This window comes from Gallus gallus, chromosome Z, assembly GCF_016699485.2.
Source record: "Gallus gallus isolate bGalGal1 chromosome Z, bGalGal1.mat.broiler.GRCg7b, whole genome shotgun sequence".
NCBI classification, from domain to species: domain Eukaryota; kingdom Metazoa; phylum Chordata; class Aves; order Galliformes; family Phasianidae; genus Gallus; species Gallus gallus.
In genome coordinates, this window is record NC_052572.1 from 34,686,144 (window position 1) to 34,701,508 (window position 15,365).

The 15,365-nt window shown below is 38.0% G+C and overlaps 1 protein-coding gene across 6 annotated transcripts in view; it reads left to right on the plus strand.

Annotated features, from left to right (window-relative positions):
• FOCAD (focadhesin) overlaps positions 1 to 15,365 on the plus strand; it is a 99,786-nt gene that overhangs the window by 72,245 nt on the left and 12,176 nt on the right. For all 6 annotated transcript variants that reach the window (XM_040655530.2, XM_046905347.1, NM_001195603.3 and 3 more), the window contains 10 exons: positions 1,099 to 1,337; positions 2,677 to 2,766; positions 6,345 to 6,492; positions 8,860 to 8,979; positions 9,906 to 10,028; positions 11,112 to 11,189; positions 11,572 to 11,643; positions 11,790 to 11,892; positions 12,745 to 12,825; positions 13,889 to 14,017. In XM_040655530.2, the coding sequence (XP_040511464.1) occupies positions 1,099 to 1,337; positions 2,677 to 2,766; positions 6,345 to 6,492; positions 8,860 to 8,979; positions 9,906 to 10,028; positions 11,112 to 11,189; positions 11,572 to 11,643; positions 11,790 to 11,892; positions 12,745 to 12,825; positions 13,889 to 14,017 (1,183 nt within the window). The remainder of the gene's footprint in view (positions 1 to 1,098; positions 1,338 to 2,676; positions 2,767 to 6,344; positions 6,493 to 8,859; positions 8,980 to 9,905; positions 10,029 to 11,111; positions 11,190 to 11,571; positions 11,644 to 11,789; positions 11,893 to 12,744; positions 12,826 to 13,888; positions 14,018 to 15,365) is intronic.

The window sequence follows — 15,365 nt, forward strand, 5'->3', positions numbered from 1 at the left end:
CTTAAAACCATTCCCCTTTGTTCTATCACTGTCTATCCACATAAAAAGTTGATTCCCTTCCTTTTTATAATCCCATTTTAAATACTGGAAGACTGCAGTGAGGTCTCCTTGCAGCCTTCTCTTATCCAGGCTGAACAAGCCCTCAGCCTGTCGCAGTAGGGGACCAGCCCTCTAATCATCTTTGTGGCCCTCCTCTGGACCCTCTCCAGCAGCTCCACATCTTTCCTGTATGGGGGACCCTAGACCTGGATGCAGTACTCCAGATGGGACTTCATAAGGCCATAGTGGAGAGGAACAATCACCTCCCTGTCCCTGCTGGCCATCCCTCTTCTGATGGAGCCCAGGATACCATTGGCTTTCCGAGCTGCAAGATCACACTGCTGGTTCATGTTCAGTTTTTCATCCACCAGGAACCCCAAGTCCTTCGCTGCAGGTCTAGTCTCAGGGAGTTTTTCTCCCAGTCTCTATTCATATCTGGCATTACTCTGACCTAAGTGCAAAATCTTGCACCTTGTTGAGTCTCAGTAGATTCACACAGGCCCATCTTTCGAGTTTGTCAAGGTCCTTCTGGAGTTGTAATATAGGAAATATAGATGTCATGTAGGCAAGTTAAACAATGCTTTTCTTTTTTTTTCCTTTCAGTGTGTCATATTTGGGTTTGCCTTGAGTTTTTGTATTTATTAACAAAGTATCATACGAGAAGATAATACTGCATGAATGAAAGAAGTTTTGAAAGCAGCTCTGGCATATGTCCCCTGTCATCACTGTTAGGGGATACATCACCAAACCAAATGCAGTGTTAAACATTAGACTGGCTGAATGTGAGCAGATTCAAGTACTTGGTTAGCATTTAGCAGTTTTTTATAACTCCTGCTTTTGGGAACAATACTGTTTTAAAGATATTTTTGAAGTGGACATTCGAAGTGGCTCATATTTCACTCCTAAAATCCACTCTGCTTAAAAAATAAATAACTTTTTAAAATATACTGAATGGATATTTATTTTAAATTTCAGAAGTACTGGATGTTACTACCTGAAAAGGAATTTTATTTTCTTCCCAGGAGAGAAAAAGTAAATCTTTTGAAAATCTTTTTCTAGAAATCCTATTCTGGTGAAAATACTGCTAGTGCTATAGCTCGTTCCTGTGCAGCCACTGCTTTGTCTCTTCTGGTGCCAGTTATCGTTGTATCATGCAAGGAGAAGGTTGAGGAAGTCCTGAATATGCTGACTGCCAGGTTACCTGGAAAACCAAATGCTGATGAGTCTCAAGCTGTTCAAATCCACATGGGTCTTGCTTTGGGGATGTTTATCTCACGTTTGTGTGAAGAAAAAGTCAGGTAAGGATTACTGTGTAATTTGTGTGTGGAAATAACTTTCTGTTTTTCCTGCATGCAGCTTCTATGTTCTAGGGCATAAAGCAATTAGAAGCCATAGGCAAATGATTCATGAGTTCTTCTGCAACATTTTTTATATGGTGTCTTTTATTATAATTGCCTTTTTCCCTCCAACTCTGCTATTCTGGATATTTTGCTGGCATTCCTTCAGAGTGATTGATTAATTTTCATTATATCCTTTAGGTGCATGTGCAACCTGATAGTTGATTGCTTACATATCTTTGAAGTGTACCACATGCTCTGGAAGGCTTAATTGTCAAATAATTCACAGATCTCATTTGTCCTTCTCAAAGTGATATTCTGTACACTTGAGTAGTATCTTCTTGCATCATGTTAGCTATATGAGGACAGAGCTACAGTGGTGGAAGTCTAATGGACTGTCTTTCAGGTGTGTTGTTACAGAAGTGCTGAAGATTGGCCTCAGTACTGACCTAAGGTCAAAATTTTAAATGATTCCAGAGCATCTGAGGTGAAGGTTTGCTTCTGTACTAGTCCAACTTAATGACTAGTTGGAAGTTCACCTATGTTTATATTTAACTACTACATTATCAAAAGTATCAAAAAGATCTGGCTGTCAGTTGTTAATTTACTCTATGAACTTAATGTTTCTGAAGCAAACATCTGGTGTTAAAGAGCATGTAACATGGCTCTGCACTGATCTTCGTTCATTGGTGTCAGCTTTCTGCATCCAATTCAAGAGCATGATTTGCTGATGCACTGCCCATGAATGATTAGAGTCAGTGATGACAGTTGAGATACTAACAGATATTAAAATGCTCCTAAGTATTTAACAAAAGACATTGGTATTTTGGTGTATATCAGCCTTTATTTTAATTTTTTTAGCTTGGTGTTGACATTTATCTAAAAAATGAAAAACAAACAAAAAAAAACCCAAGAACATTAAAAGGAATCAAACAAACTTCTTATGAACTAAAACTTTCTCTACTATTTGCCTTCTTTCACTGTATAAAAAAATTGCCTTCTTTCACTTTATAAATTCTTGGTGCTTGCTTTCTTATTGGGTTTTGTACCAATAACGGGCATCAACTTAGGTCTAAATATATTTGTATTATTTGCATAATTATATGAATAGGTTTACCTGAAAGTAACACATATGGCCAGTTTTATGGTCATTGCTTACAGGCCAGTATGAGAACCCATTGCAGCAAGAAATAATTTTATTTAGTGACATATTCCATCTTAGCAGAAGGTTAATGTCCTGTATGATATGAAGAGCAGAACCATATTTCTATTTTGTTTTCTGTTTTCTTCTGTTTTGCAGTGAGTTACCTGGTCAACAGATGAACTTAGTTCTAATGAAGTCTCTAGATGCACTAGAAGACTGTTGTTTTGACTCCAGTCTGGAGTACAAGTGAGTTTGTTACATTACTGATTATATTTTGTTTTATTTTGGACTCCATTTTTTTTTTCATTCAAACTTCTATTCCTAAATTTTGCGGAGAAGCGTATAGAGATAAGATAAGGAGACTTCTTTTTCTGTGTACTTTCATAGAATCATGAACTTACGCAGGTTGGCAAGGACCTTGGGAAGTCCACATCATACCCAAATTCAGCTATCAGGTTCGACTGCAGTACTCAAAGACTGTCAGGGTTTGAAGTTCACAGTCTGGAGCAGGCCTGACCTGCCTGGGCCACAGTTCCATGGCTGAGCCATCCCGGCAAGGAAAAAGCTTCTCTTTGACTCCAGTCTGAGCCTCTCGTGTCGCAGCTCATGCCACTGCCTCTCACCCTCCCAATACACAGCACGTGTAGAGCTGTAAATGTGGCAGACTTGTCCAAAAATGATATTACTATAGCAAGGGTCTTTCCAGCAGGATGACAGGCACAACTGATTGTGGGTCATATGCCTTAGGTCAACCTTATGTGAATGTTTCAACTGTGCTCAACTGGTAATACTGTTTTATTTTAGTTTTTTTTAAATACATGCCACATTTTCTGAGAGTTTCTTCTGCTGTAGAAATCAGGGAGGGGCAGGGCTCTTTTTTTCCCGAATGCCAGCGCTAATCATTTTCTCTCCTGCTGCTGCTCCACAGTCAGTTATGTTCATTAGTGTTCCAGGAAAGATGACAGAAACCCAGGGGCAGTTCATCGTCCTGCAATGATGTGAACAAGGTTTCTGCCACTGTGTCACAGAGACTTGTGCTGTTGTGTGGTAGAAAGCAAACCCTTCACCTCATGTGGTATACTTCCTGACTCTTCAAGAAAATGTGTTTCTGTCCAAGAACATGCTTCTCTAGAATGCTGAAACATCTCACATATTGAAGGACATTGAGAAAGAGGCTTTAACATTTTTTCTCCTGCCTTGAGTGTTTAGCTAATAAAGAGGTTTATTAATGTGCGTGGTATGGAAGCTGGAGATATACAGTCTTGATAGGAATGTTGTTTACATATATTGTTTCTTTGCTTAGTTAGGAGAATTTTCATCTTAAATAAGTGCTGTTTTTATTAAATAATAAGTAAAAGGAATCTTTTTTTTTTCCTGTACCAATGCTATGGCATGGCAAGAGTCCACTTAAGTTCTGTAAGAACCTGTGTAAATCTAAGATACATACAATACTCTAAATAGTTTATTGTTTGAAAAAGGTCACTGTGAGAGTAATGCTCATAAATCAGTACTCTGTTTTCAACTGCAGGCAAGAAAATAAGTGAAATTCATAATCTTTTAAAAGGGCAAAAGTATTCCAAGTGGTTTCAAGTGGCTAACTGTATGTTAATATGGTGCATCATCTACCTGGCTATCTAAACTATCCTTCTACACAGTCCTAAACAACATCTTTAAATTTGAGAGATAGGGATTTTGGTGGTGGACTATTTGGTGGGTAAGAAACTGGTTAAATGGTTGCAACTAGAGGACTGCAGTCAGCAGGTCTATATCCAGACCAGTCACAAGTGACGTTCTCCAAGGGTTTGTTCTGCAGTCTGTGCTCTGCACCATCTTTATCAGCAGCCCGAAGAGTGGGATCAAGTGTATCCTCAGCAAGTTTGAAAGCACCAAGCTGGGTGGCACAGTTAGTACGGTAGAAGGAAGGGATGCTATCCAGAGAGATCTGGACAGGCTTGAAAAATGGGCTCATGAGAACCTAATCAGGTTCAGAAAGGCCAAGTACAAAATGCTGCTCCTTATTTGGGACGATCTCAGTTGGGAGATTTCTCAACCTGGGAGAAGAACTCATCGAGAGCAGCTCTTCAGAGGACTTGAAAGTTCTAGTGGATGAAAAGCTGGACATGAGCCATTAGAGTGTGCTTGCAGCCTGTGAGGCCAACTGTATCTTGGGCTGCACGGAAAGAGGGATGGCCAACCGAGATGATTCTCCTCCTCTGCTCTGCCCTCATGATGCCCTGCCTGGAGTACTGCAGCCGGTGCGTGGCTCCTAGAACAAGAAAGGTGTGGAGCAGTTCAAGTGTGTTTAGAGGAAGCCACGAAGGTGATCTTCTCCTTTAAGTAGAGGATGAGGGAACAGGACTTGCTTTCAGTACTAAAAGCAGGGTTTTAAACAGGAGGGAGACTGACTTTTCACATGGTCTAATAGTGATAGGACAAGAAGAAATGATTTTTAACTAAATAAGGGAAGCTTTAGGTTAGATGTTATGAAGAAATTCTTTATACAGAGAGTGGTGAGGCACTGGCCCAACCAGTTCTGTGATTTCTATGAAGTGGTTGTGAAGCTTTGCCACACTTTGGTCCAGGGATGTTTTTACAAGGCATCATAGCCACATCAGGCTGCCAAGCAGCTTGCAAGGAAGAGTCATCTTCCTTGAGAGGCAGTGAGAAACACCTTGAACTGGGATCTAATCATCTAAGCCTATTGATTGATGCTTAAAACCTGCAGAAGGGCGTGTTACCTTAAAAAGACACACAGGAAAAAACTGCATTGCATTCATGACTGCTAACTTCTCCCATTTTTCACTTAGATCATACTGAATAGATTTTCTCATGTCAACGTTCATGTAGTGAGGAGGGGGACAAAAGTTAAACATATGCTTTTAGTTGTAGCAATGTAGCGTATGTGTAACAAACATGACAGTTCATACAGTCCCTATATTGGACAGTTTCTCTTCTTTTTTTATTCCTCCTTTTTTGTAAACAAAGAAAAACATGATGTGTTGAAGATTGAACTAGCTCTCACTTTTGAAGAGTTTTATTTTGGGAGTAACAGGAAGCAGTAGTGTTTTCTGGCTTGCCTTCCCATTTCCTGTAACCAGGGCGAATTCTGCAAGATGTGCAGAACTGTCTTGCATTTGCAAGAATAACTATTGGAAAAATATTGAGCAAATGGTGAATGTTGATGCATACTTGTTGAGAAAGGATGTAGTAAAGAGCAGGTTATTAAGAAACTTGAAAATATATGGTAGTCTTCCTTAAAATTGCTGTGCAGAGCCTTTTTTTTTTTATGGAATTTTTTGAAAGACCGTTAACTGTTTGATTTGGATATAAGGTATTTTCAATTCAAGTTGCCATTAAATTTTCTTATTCTACATTTAGAAACCTGCTAAACTCACCTTAGTAATAGGATTTAAAAATGTCAGTCTTCCCTCATCCTGAAATACTAACCATTTATTTTGTTTCAGAATTCATTTGTGGTGTCTTTCATTCTGCAACATAATAGACTGCATCACTCTGTACAATGCCAGATTATGGTATTGAGAGAAGCAACAGTGGATTCAAAGATGTGTCATGACAGCAGGGCAGTATGTCTAATATGCTGGCAGTGAAACATCTGGAACATGTTGGGAAATCAGAGATGCCATATATATGATATATAAACATGTATATGTATATATATTTGTAAATCTCGAGCAAGATGGCCAAGGGAAAGAGAGGAGTGGAGAGATGCACTCAAGTATAGTTTTTGGATGAAAAAAGAGTAAAAATGCTCACAACAGCCAAGACATATCTAATATTCTTTTTTTTTTATTCTTCTTTTTAAGCACTGGATGTATTTTGGGAGTGGGACTTGTTCTTTCATTTCTGAGTCACAGTAGCCAAACAGAGTCACGAGTACACGTTTCTGCTTCACTGAGAAAACTATGCGCATACCTGGACAGCAGTGAGGATCAAAGCAGATGGGTCCAGGAGGTACGACTTGTTTTATCACAGATTTCAAACTTTCATATTTCTTTCTTTGCCTCCTTTAATAACTCAGCTTTTTACTGAAGCTTTTTACCAGTAGTATTGGTATATTTCTTTTACAATATCAGCCTGGTTTTATATCCGTTGAAGGAACAATTTTAGAATAAACCATAATGCAGCACAAACACTAGGAAATTGCCTGAAATGGTTAAAGACATTGCTCTCTAAGGTGCTGCTCATCTCTTCTACTAGAAAGCAAACAGCAAGTTATTCTCAGCTTTAATATTTCCTTCTTCAATATGCCTTCGGCTTCCTGCTTTGAAAGCTGTTGTCATTACCTAATGTGAGTCTTCTGCTTGTGAAAGTTGCTATGGATATGCTTGCTCTTCCCTTTTTAATCTGTGAGCTGTTCTCTTTGTACGTTTTGAAAACTTAAAAAACTGAGTGGTGCTAAATTTGAGTGTACATTTCAGTATCATTTGCCAAGATATATTCTGCTAAGTTTTTACATGGCCCATGTAGGAGTGAGTCTATTACCTTGCTGAGGTAAAGCTTGAGAAAGAAAGCTCATGAAACTGGAGAAGTTTACAACAGTGAACAAGAATCAGGATAAATAGATTTTGTCACACACACACACAGACGACAACAACAACAACAACAACAAAAAACAACTCTTTATCTTCACATCCAAGCTCACAGCAGCGGAACAGCAGAGTTGCATAATCCTGTTTTATCAAGGAAGTTAGCAGAGTTGGAGATAGGAAATAACTTTTCTCTCCTGAGAGTCTTGAAGCATTTTACTGAACTTAAACTTAGTTCAGTAAGCAACTTCTGAGATGAAATGCAGCAATTGTTTAACATCATGGGTTAATTTTAGATGATACAAAAATTACTTAAAAATCTGTAAGATATTGCATAGGTAATTACACCAGTTAAATTTCACCAGTGCTGTAGGCTGAGTACTGCTACTTATGAAAGGCTGTAGAGGCTAGAAATGGCTGGCATACAATCATGTTCTTAAGAGACTTTGGCCACATGCAGTAAGGGGTTCATTCTGAGCATTGCTTTTTGAAGTCAAATTGTTGCTAACTCTGTCTAGCAGGTAGGAGTCCTTTAATCCCTATATATGTTCTGTTGCATAGCATTGGTGCAAAGGAAGGTGAACAATTGTGTCACTTGTGAAACTGTGCTGGGACATGAGGATAATGTCATATATTTTGTGAGGGAGACTATTCTACTGTATACTCTTCCGGCCTTCCAGGCCTGCTTCCATCATGGATAGAATACATGCTGTGTATTCTGACATAAATAGTGATTGGGTACTTGTGTGTAGGAAAATAACTACATTTATGAAGAAGATCAGAAGTTGGCCCTGCAAAAAACAGAAGTTCTTCTAAACTTAGTTATACTTGTTTAATAGCATAGATTAAGAGTCTTTCTTGGAAGGAATAAACATCTGAAAGTATAAACTGAAAATGGCATGACATTTTTTGTCATGCTACTGCACTCCTCCACAGTCTGCAAAAGGCATCTCCCATTAGCCTCCATTTCTTAAGAGATAATCTTGTCAAGTGTGTTCAATAGTGACATTGTATAAATCCTATTGCAAGTACTATTCATGGTTCTGATGAGACTGTGAAACCACCATTCTTTTTTACTGTTTGTGGTGTCACCTAATGAAAAGTGAAGACTTAGATACCATCTTACAGAAAGAAAAGGATCAAAGCCTAGAGTGAGTTTTCTCAGTTCCTGTTACTGGAGAATGAAGAGAGCTATTGCTAAGTGTTTAAGGGATTTTCCTTAGCTTCCTTGGGCACTGATATCATAGTGTATACTTTTCCTTGCCCAGAGGTGATCTACAAAGACAACATCAGACAGATTTATAAAATTTGTTTCTTAAAACATTTAGTCTATGTTGTAAAATGCAGCATTTTCCCCAGAGAAACAGTATGTACAAGTACTGTGTAAAAGCAGGTGTGACTGAGGAATGCAATACTAATGAAGACTGGAACAGCAGCAGCAGCAGACGTTGCTTTGTGTGTGAACTGCCAAAGAAGAATTCATGATACGGTCTTAGTGTTTAGTAACTAGGTAGTATAAATCCTGCCTGAGGTTTTATAGATAGCATCTTTTGCTGCTTGGTTGTTTTGTCTTTGTTGTTTTTGTTTGCTTATTTGTTTTGTTCTGATTTTATTTTGTGGGGTTATTTGACATATCTTGTAAGACAAATTGTTGCCCACTGTCAGTGAGGCAGCACTGCAAGCTACAAAAAATGTTCCTCATCATCTACTGTTTGCATTGAAATTGAATAGTGCTAGATTTCTTATTAGTGCTGGATTTATTAATAGTGCAGGATTTATTTATTATTTTCAGGTACTTGCCTATTCTGTTGCCTGTTCCTGTGTCTCTGCTTTCAGTGTTGGAATCATAGAAGCAGCAGAGGCTGAAGAGGCCATGAACAAGCTGCGGACCTTAGTGGAAAAAAATCTGCAGGTGATGATTCAGTTTGGGCTTTTTTTCAGTTCTCTTTGTCTCTTTCTTATTCAATACCTCATCCTGCTACATCCAGACTGCCACTTGAAGAAAATTGCATTAACCTACTCTGATCATTAATGAATATTCACTATGTTCTGCGTACCATACAATTACCTTATCATTTTGTCCACTGATGCATCATCTACCCTAGTATACCAATTACCAGAGAGCAAAATAATAGCAGACTGTATGTATTTTATTACATGTAAAAGGGAAGTTGGTACTTTTGAGATCTTGATGTCTTTAGTTGCCATTTCGTACCAATTCCTGTCTCATCTGTAATATTTATATTAAGAAAACACATCTGCTGTGCTCTTCTGAAATTTTCTCTTAATCAAATAGATCATCATAACCAGAGCCACAACTTACTCCAGGTTACTGTTTCTTCCCCGGGTGTTCTAAAGTTACCTTCAAAAATGCATAAATAATCTCCATATTCCAGTACTTTTTCTTTTTTGTTAAGCATTTGCCAGAAAATGAAAAAAAGAAAAGCAGAATCCTTTAGCATCAAAGCCCACCATTAGACTGGTCAATTGTTTTGAAAATTCACATAAAAAAATAAGGAGTCAAGGCCTTTGTAATTCTTTTAATCTTTGTATAAGAATGTCTGTTCCAGAGTAAAGGAACTTTTGCTTCTGAAGCGTGGTCTTGCTTCGGAGCAGACCATGTACCAAAGATCAGAAAATCTTGTGTCGTTTGACAGGAGAAAATACTTAAAATACGGAAGTATCTGGTGTTAAAGATAAAGGCGGGACTTCTATAAGTGTATGGCTTCTGTAAAGAAATAATAAATGTTTAAGTAACTTTGCAGTAGTAGATACATAAAAGAGTACAGAGTTCTTAGGGAGATTTGTTTCTTAATGTGTGTCTTTCTCACTTTACAGACATCTGGCTTTGCTTTAGCTCTTGGTACGGTTGTTCACGGTTTGTCAGTTTGTGGTCATGGCAAAGCTGAAGACTTGAGTAACAAACTAATGCCATCTTGGATAAAAGTTGTGATCGCAGAGGTAAAGGAGTTTGAATTCATATCCTAGGCTTTTTAAGAGGGGGATCTTTAAAGAAAAGTAGAGACATAATTTTCATTGTTTTTGTTGGAATGGTTTAGGAAAACTTGGGACAATCTGAATAAACTGTTTGAGTCGTACTTGGAATTAAAAATATGGCTTTAGACGGTTCACTAAAAAAGAAAGACCTTGTTTCTCTTCTGGCTGTGTGCTTTATGGGAAATGCTTATTCTTAGGAAGTCTTGGAGATCTGGGCATCTTTATTAATTTGGAACAATATCAAAAGACAAAATGTAGGTTATTAATTAAATTAAGACACCTGGTGAAATTAGGTACTACCTAACAAAAATAGACTAAAAAAATGGAGATTATAGTGTCTCAGTTGTTTTAAATTTACTCCCCTAAATGGTTATTTTGCTAAGTAATAAATTGCCAGTAATTCATTTTTATGATACGGTAATTGCTTTCTCTATACTCAAGGGATGCAATGACTACAGTGCTGTTTTTAGATTGAACAGAGGGTATTTGTGATTGTGTAGATGAACAGGTCCAGGGTGGCTGAAGGACCCACTCATCACTGCTGTTGTAACTGTATGGTGGGAAGATTAAGATTCATTCATTTGTTCTGCTTGCCATTCTGCTTCTATCATTTTAATTTCTCATTCTTAAAACACTTGTGTGAAAGCAACCTCTAAATCTAGACATTAAGTTGGGAGCTGAAGGTGAGTTTCAGTAAAGAAACATTTTAGAGTTCAAATTCAGTGGCGTATTTTGTTGAACACATACTGTGTCAGAAGAAAGTAATTTGTTAGGGAAAGATGTGTGACAATTTTAGATGGAAAGAATAGAGAAGGAAGTCTCTATATAAAGCCTTTAATTCGGCAAGAAAGGTTAACAATCATTCAGCATGCTGGAGTCTGACCTGAAAAGATTGTTGAGATGGCAAGTATAGAAGTGATAACAGTCATGGTTTTTTATATGAAAGAAAATCCTTTTTGCTTAAGGGAAGCAAATCTGTTGTGCTACAAATTCGACTGTGGTGCTCTGTGACCCCAAAGATTCACTGATACTGTACTACATTTACAGGGTTCTCCAACAATGCAGCGTCTGGCTGCTGTCAATGGGCTGGTTGCACTGGTGGGTTCTGAAGGAGGCATGATACAGGTGAGAACACACACGCAGATGGCACTTTTATCTCTCCTGGAAATTTGATGAGAAGACAATATACAGTGATCTCTCCTGCATCCACACAGGAGCGGTCCTCCACCAGGGCATCTAATACTGAGTTATGCTGGGTACAAACCAAGTGGGATGAATTAGAGTGTAGAATGGAGTCATCCATTTTTCCCATCATATGGCTCATATGCATTATCACTGGGAATAAGTTTACTGTTGTGTAGGATTTCTCCTCTTTTCCTCCACTCCCCCACAAAAAGGCATATGTGCAAATATGATCTGTCTTTTCAGTGTTCATTCTCTGTTGCATTGTTTCTTTTCTCCTCTTATAAAAGTCACTTTTTTTTTTTTTTTTCTGTTCCTTTGGCAGCTAAAATCTGAAAGCATCCAGACCTCCCAGTTTCAAAGTAAGCTCAATGAAGTCATCAGAACCCTTACACAGGTAAGGAGCTAGTCTAGCTTTCAAGTTTTGGATAATGCACTAGGGTATCTTGACACTGTGCCCAAACAGACTGGTTCTGTTTGAAGAAATGATTTAATGTTTGTGTCCATCTTGACTGTCTACATATTTGTTTATTGTCTGAACAGATAATCAGTTTTTCGGGACAGATTGGCCTTCAGACAAATGCAGCAGGACTTCTTGGACACCTTCATATGTCCTGTTTGTCTTCTACCCAAAGCAGGACATCTGGTGAGATGCTTTATTATTGCTGCTTAAAGACAGCATATAGCAATTGCACCTAATTAAAAAGACAGTAAAGGCCACAAAGAATGCTACAGACTCGGCACTGCAGGCCTTAATATGACATGACAGCTTTCAAGTAAAAGCCATTATGGTCTTGTGTGCCAGACCTAAAGCTTGAAACATGACGCAGGAATTAGTGTGCTGAAAGGGATGCTCTCCACACCCTACCCACCTTGAGGGCCGATTAAATCTACTCTGTTTTAGCACTTCTTAACATTTCATTAAAAAAAAAAAAAAGCCAACACTTAAAAACGAACAAGAAGAAGCTTATTCTTCAAATGAGTTAGTAGGTAGAGATTTCTACTTAGTTGAAGCTGAAAATTACTATTCTGTTCAGCGACCTTTTAAGGTGACAGTTAACACAAGTTCATATTCAGTCAATATATCGTTGCATGATTGGATTTTCTACTTCTTTATAATCTGATGAAACTGCCTGAATTTAGATAGACATGGAATGTTTCTATTTTATTGAATTTCAGATGGAGCTTTAAAGCTTACTAAGGCCTGACTTGCAGTGGCAGTTACATTTAAGGAAATTCTTATCCCTGGCTTTTTAGTTGGTTATTGAATTTGTTTTTCAGACCTGAAATTTTTCACAAAGACTGATGTTTAACTTGTCTTTACAGTGGGAAGACCAGTGGATCTATCTATAATCTTTTGATCTAATTGCACTGAATCACCTGCAGACTTAGTGAGCTCAAACATAGCTCCGTTTGGTATTTCTGTTTACGTGGAAGCTGGAAGTTATACTTTCTGCTAACACATTTTAGTATATAGATGGTCTTTTTGTCTTCACAGTTCCTCCAGATTTTAGCTACTTGCCTGAAAGCAGCTTTATCAGGGCAGCCATTGACTTTGTCATTGAAAGTGGAAAAAAAGGTGAGAAAGAATTAGAGTATAATGCCTCGGAAATATGCTGTGGCTTTAAAATATGACCTTAACAACTTTTTTTCAAGATTTTATGCTTTTATTCAAGAGAGCTTTTCTAAGCACTGACTTGAGCTTCACTAGGCTTCTCTAACATTTGCACTCTAAACTTCTATGTGCAAACTTCTTTAAAACAAAAAAATTGAATTACACTTAACAGAATTGTATAGTTCTGTCTGGATTTTTCCATATTTTTAAAGCTTCTACCTTTCCCCTTTCCTCTGCCTGTGAGATGATGTATTTCCCTTGTGAGAATGAAAGTCTGATAACTTGAAATGTTAGCATGTATCCTCAGGTATATTTCATCAGAAAAGCTTTCTTCTGTCCCCTGCTATCAGTGACTCTAGGTTAAGATTCTGTGTGACATTCTTGTATTTAAATGGATTAGTACCTATGCATGAAAAGTGCAAAGGAACCTGTTGAAAGTATGCTGTTATGTGTGGAGTGCTCATGAAAGAGATCTGTCCAATTAAGCAAGATTTGCTTTTAATGACTTCAGAGATCGCATTGTTTCCAGGAAACTGAGTTAATTCCCCATGTTTAAGTAACACATTACGTAGTAAAGGTTAGCATATCTAGCAGTTTTTTGTGTCATGCATCTTTGGGTTGAGACATGAGCACAGTATCAGAAAGCTTGGCTGTTCTCCTACTAAAAAAAAAGCAAAAATGCAACCTTACTAGATAAGGAATGTCTGTAACTAACTTATACATTGATTCAAGGGAAAGGAACCAGAAAGCTTCTCCGAAGCTGAAAAAACTTCTTTGTCAGTGTGTTTATTATTTGTTATTAATGTTTAACACAGACCCATTAATTACAAACAAGAGACAGCTAATTCTTAGATACACGGGGCAAAAAAACAATGCAAAAGCAGCAGGTAGTTTTATAATGCTCCTTAGTTCATCACTACGGACTGGTCTTCAGTGCAGTTTGAGTTGTTATAGTGCATGCACTTTTCTTCTGAAGCATTTAACCAAATGTATAAAATCCAGACTGTGATTGAATATTCTGTTCCAGGCCCTGAATCTGTTCCAGCTCAGCTGGTGAAAGTAGCACTGGCACCTATTGCTGTAGTTGGAGGAAGTCATCAGTATCCACCTGTAAACTGGGCGTCCGTTCTTTCTCCTTTGATTAGATTAAACTTTGGTAAGTTTTATCATTTTCTGTTAAGTCATTTGTATTTGCCACAAGACTTCTTTACTAACACAGTTTTTGTAAACTACAGAACCTGTTAGGTGCTTCAGAAATTGAAGTGTTTATTGTGCTCTCAGGGGCAACTTTTTAATGTTTACAGGCATATATTGCCATTGTTGTGTTGGACATAGGTTGTTGTAATATAAGAAGAGGTTAGAGAAAAAAACTAAGAGGTTTGGAGCAATTTGGAAGTTCTGTTAGGACACTATTGGATTTGGTGAGAAGAATCCATCAAAAACTGGAAATTATCTTTGTTCAGTACCCACTGAATGCAGTACGATTGCCTGTGTTAGAAGATGCAGGTAGATTTATCACAAGTTTGAACTGTCACACATCTAGCTATCTCTGCTCTGAAATATAGTGTCTACTAAATGGCACTGGCTAACAGGGGAAAGCATATCCCCATCTTTCCATCACAGCTCTGGATTCTGTGTTTCTAAGAATCATTTTTCTTCGTATTGAAGAGTAGTTTTGATCCTGAATGTCCTGATTTTAACATGAATAATTTTCTTTTTAATAGCTGTCATGGTGCTGTGTTTTGGATTCTGGATAAGAATAATGTGACAATATGCTGATGACTTTGTTATTGCTGAGCAGTACTTTAAGTCAAGGACTTTTCAGTTCCTCAGGCTGCTGTGTCAGCAAAGATCTGGGGGTGCATGAAGAGCTGCAGAGTGAAACAGCCAGGACAGCTGGCCCAAACCAGCCAATGCCACATTGGTATTATGGTATTATGCAGAACTATAAAACTGGAGGAGTTGGCTAGTGGAGAGCTGCTGTTTCTCAGGGATTGTCTGTGCATCCGTTAGCAGGTCGTGAGTGACTGCAGTGTGCATCACTTGTTCCGTATATTCTTTTGTCATTATTATTATTTTCTCTTTCTTTTCTGTCCTATTAAACTGTCTTTATCCCAACACACAAGTTCTACGTTTTTTCTAGTTCTCTTCCCCATCCCTCTGGGGGTAAAGTGAGCAAATGGCTACGTGACATTTAGCTACCTGCCAGATCAAATCACAACACTGAAGTATGGGACTGGATAGCTTTTCTCAGGATATCTGGTGGTGTCATTTTTGGTTGACGTAAATGTCTCTGACATTCACTCATTTCCCTAAAAAACACCTACTGTTCATAGTTCCATATTCCCTTGATTCTGTTGAGTTTTGTTTCTCTTGATTTATGTAGTTGTCATTACTAGCCTTGCAGATGGTTTTTTACAGCTAGGCTGGGCAAGAGATGTTGCATTTAAATTGAGCCTAGAAAACTGAAACTTTTGCTTATTTCTCTCCAATACTTATTTTAT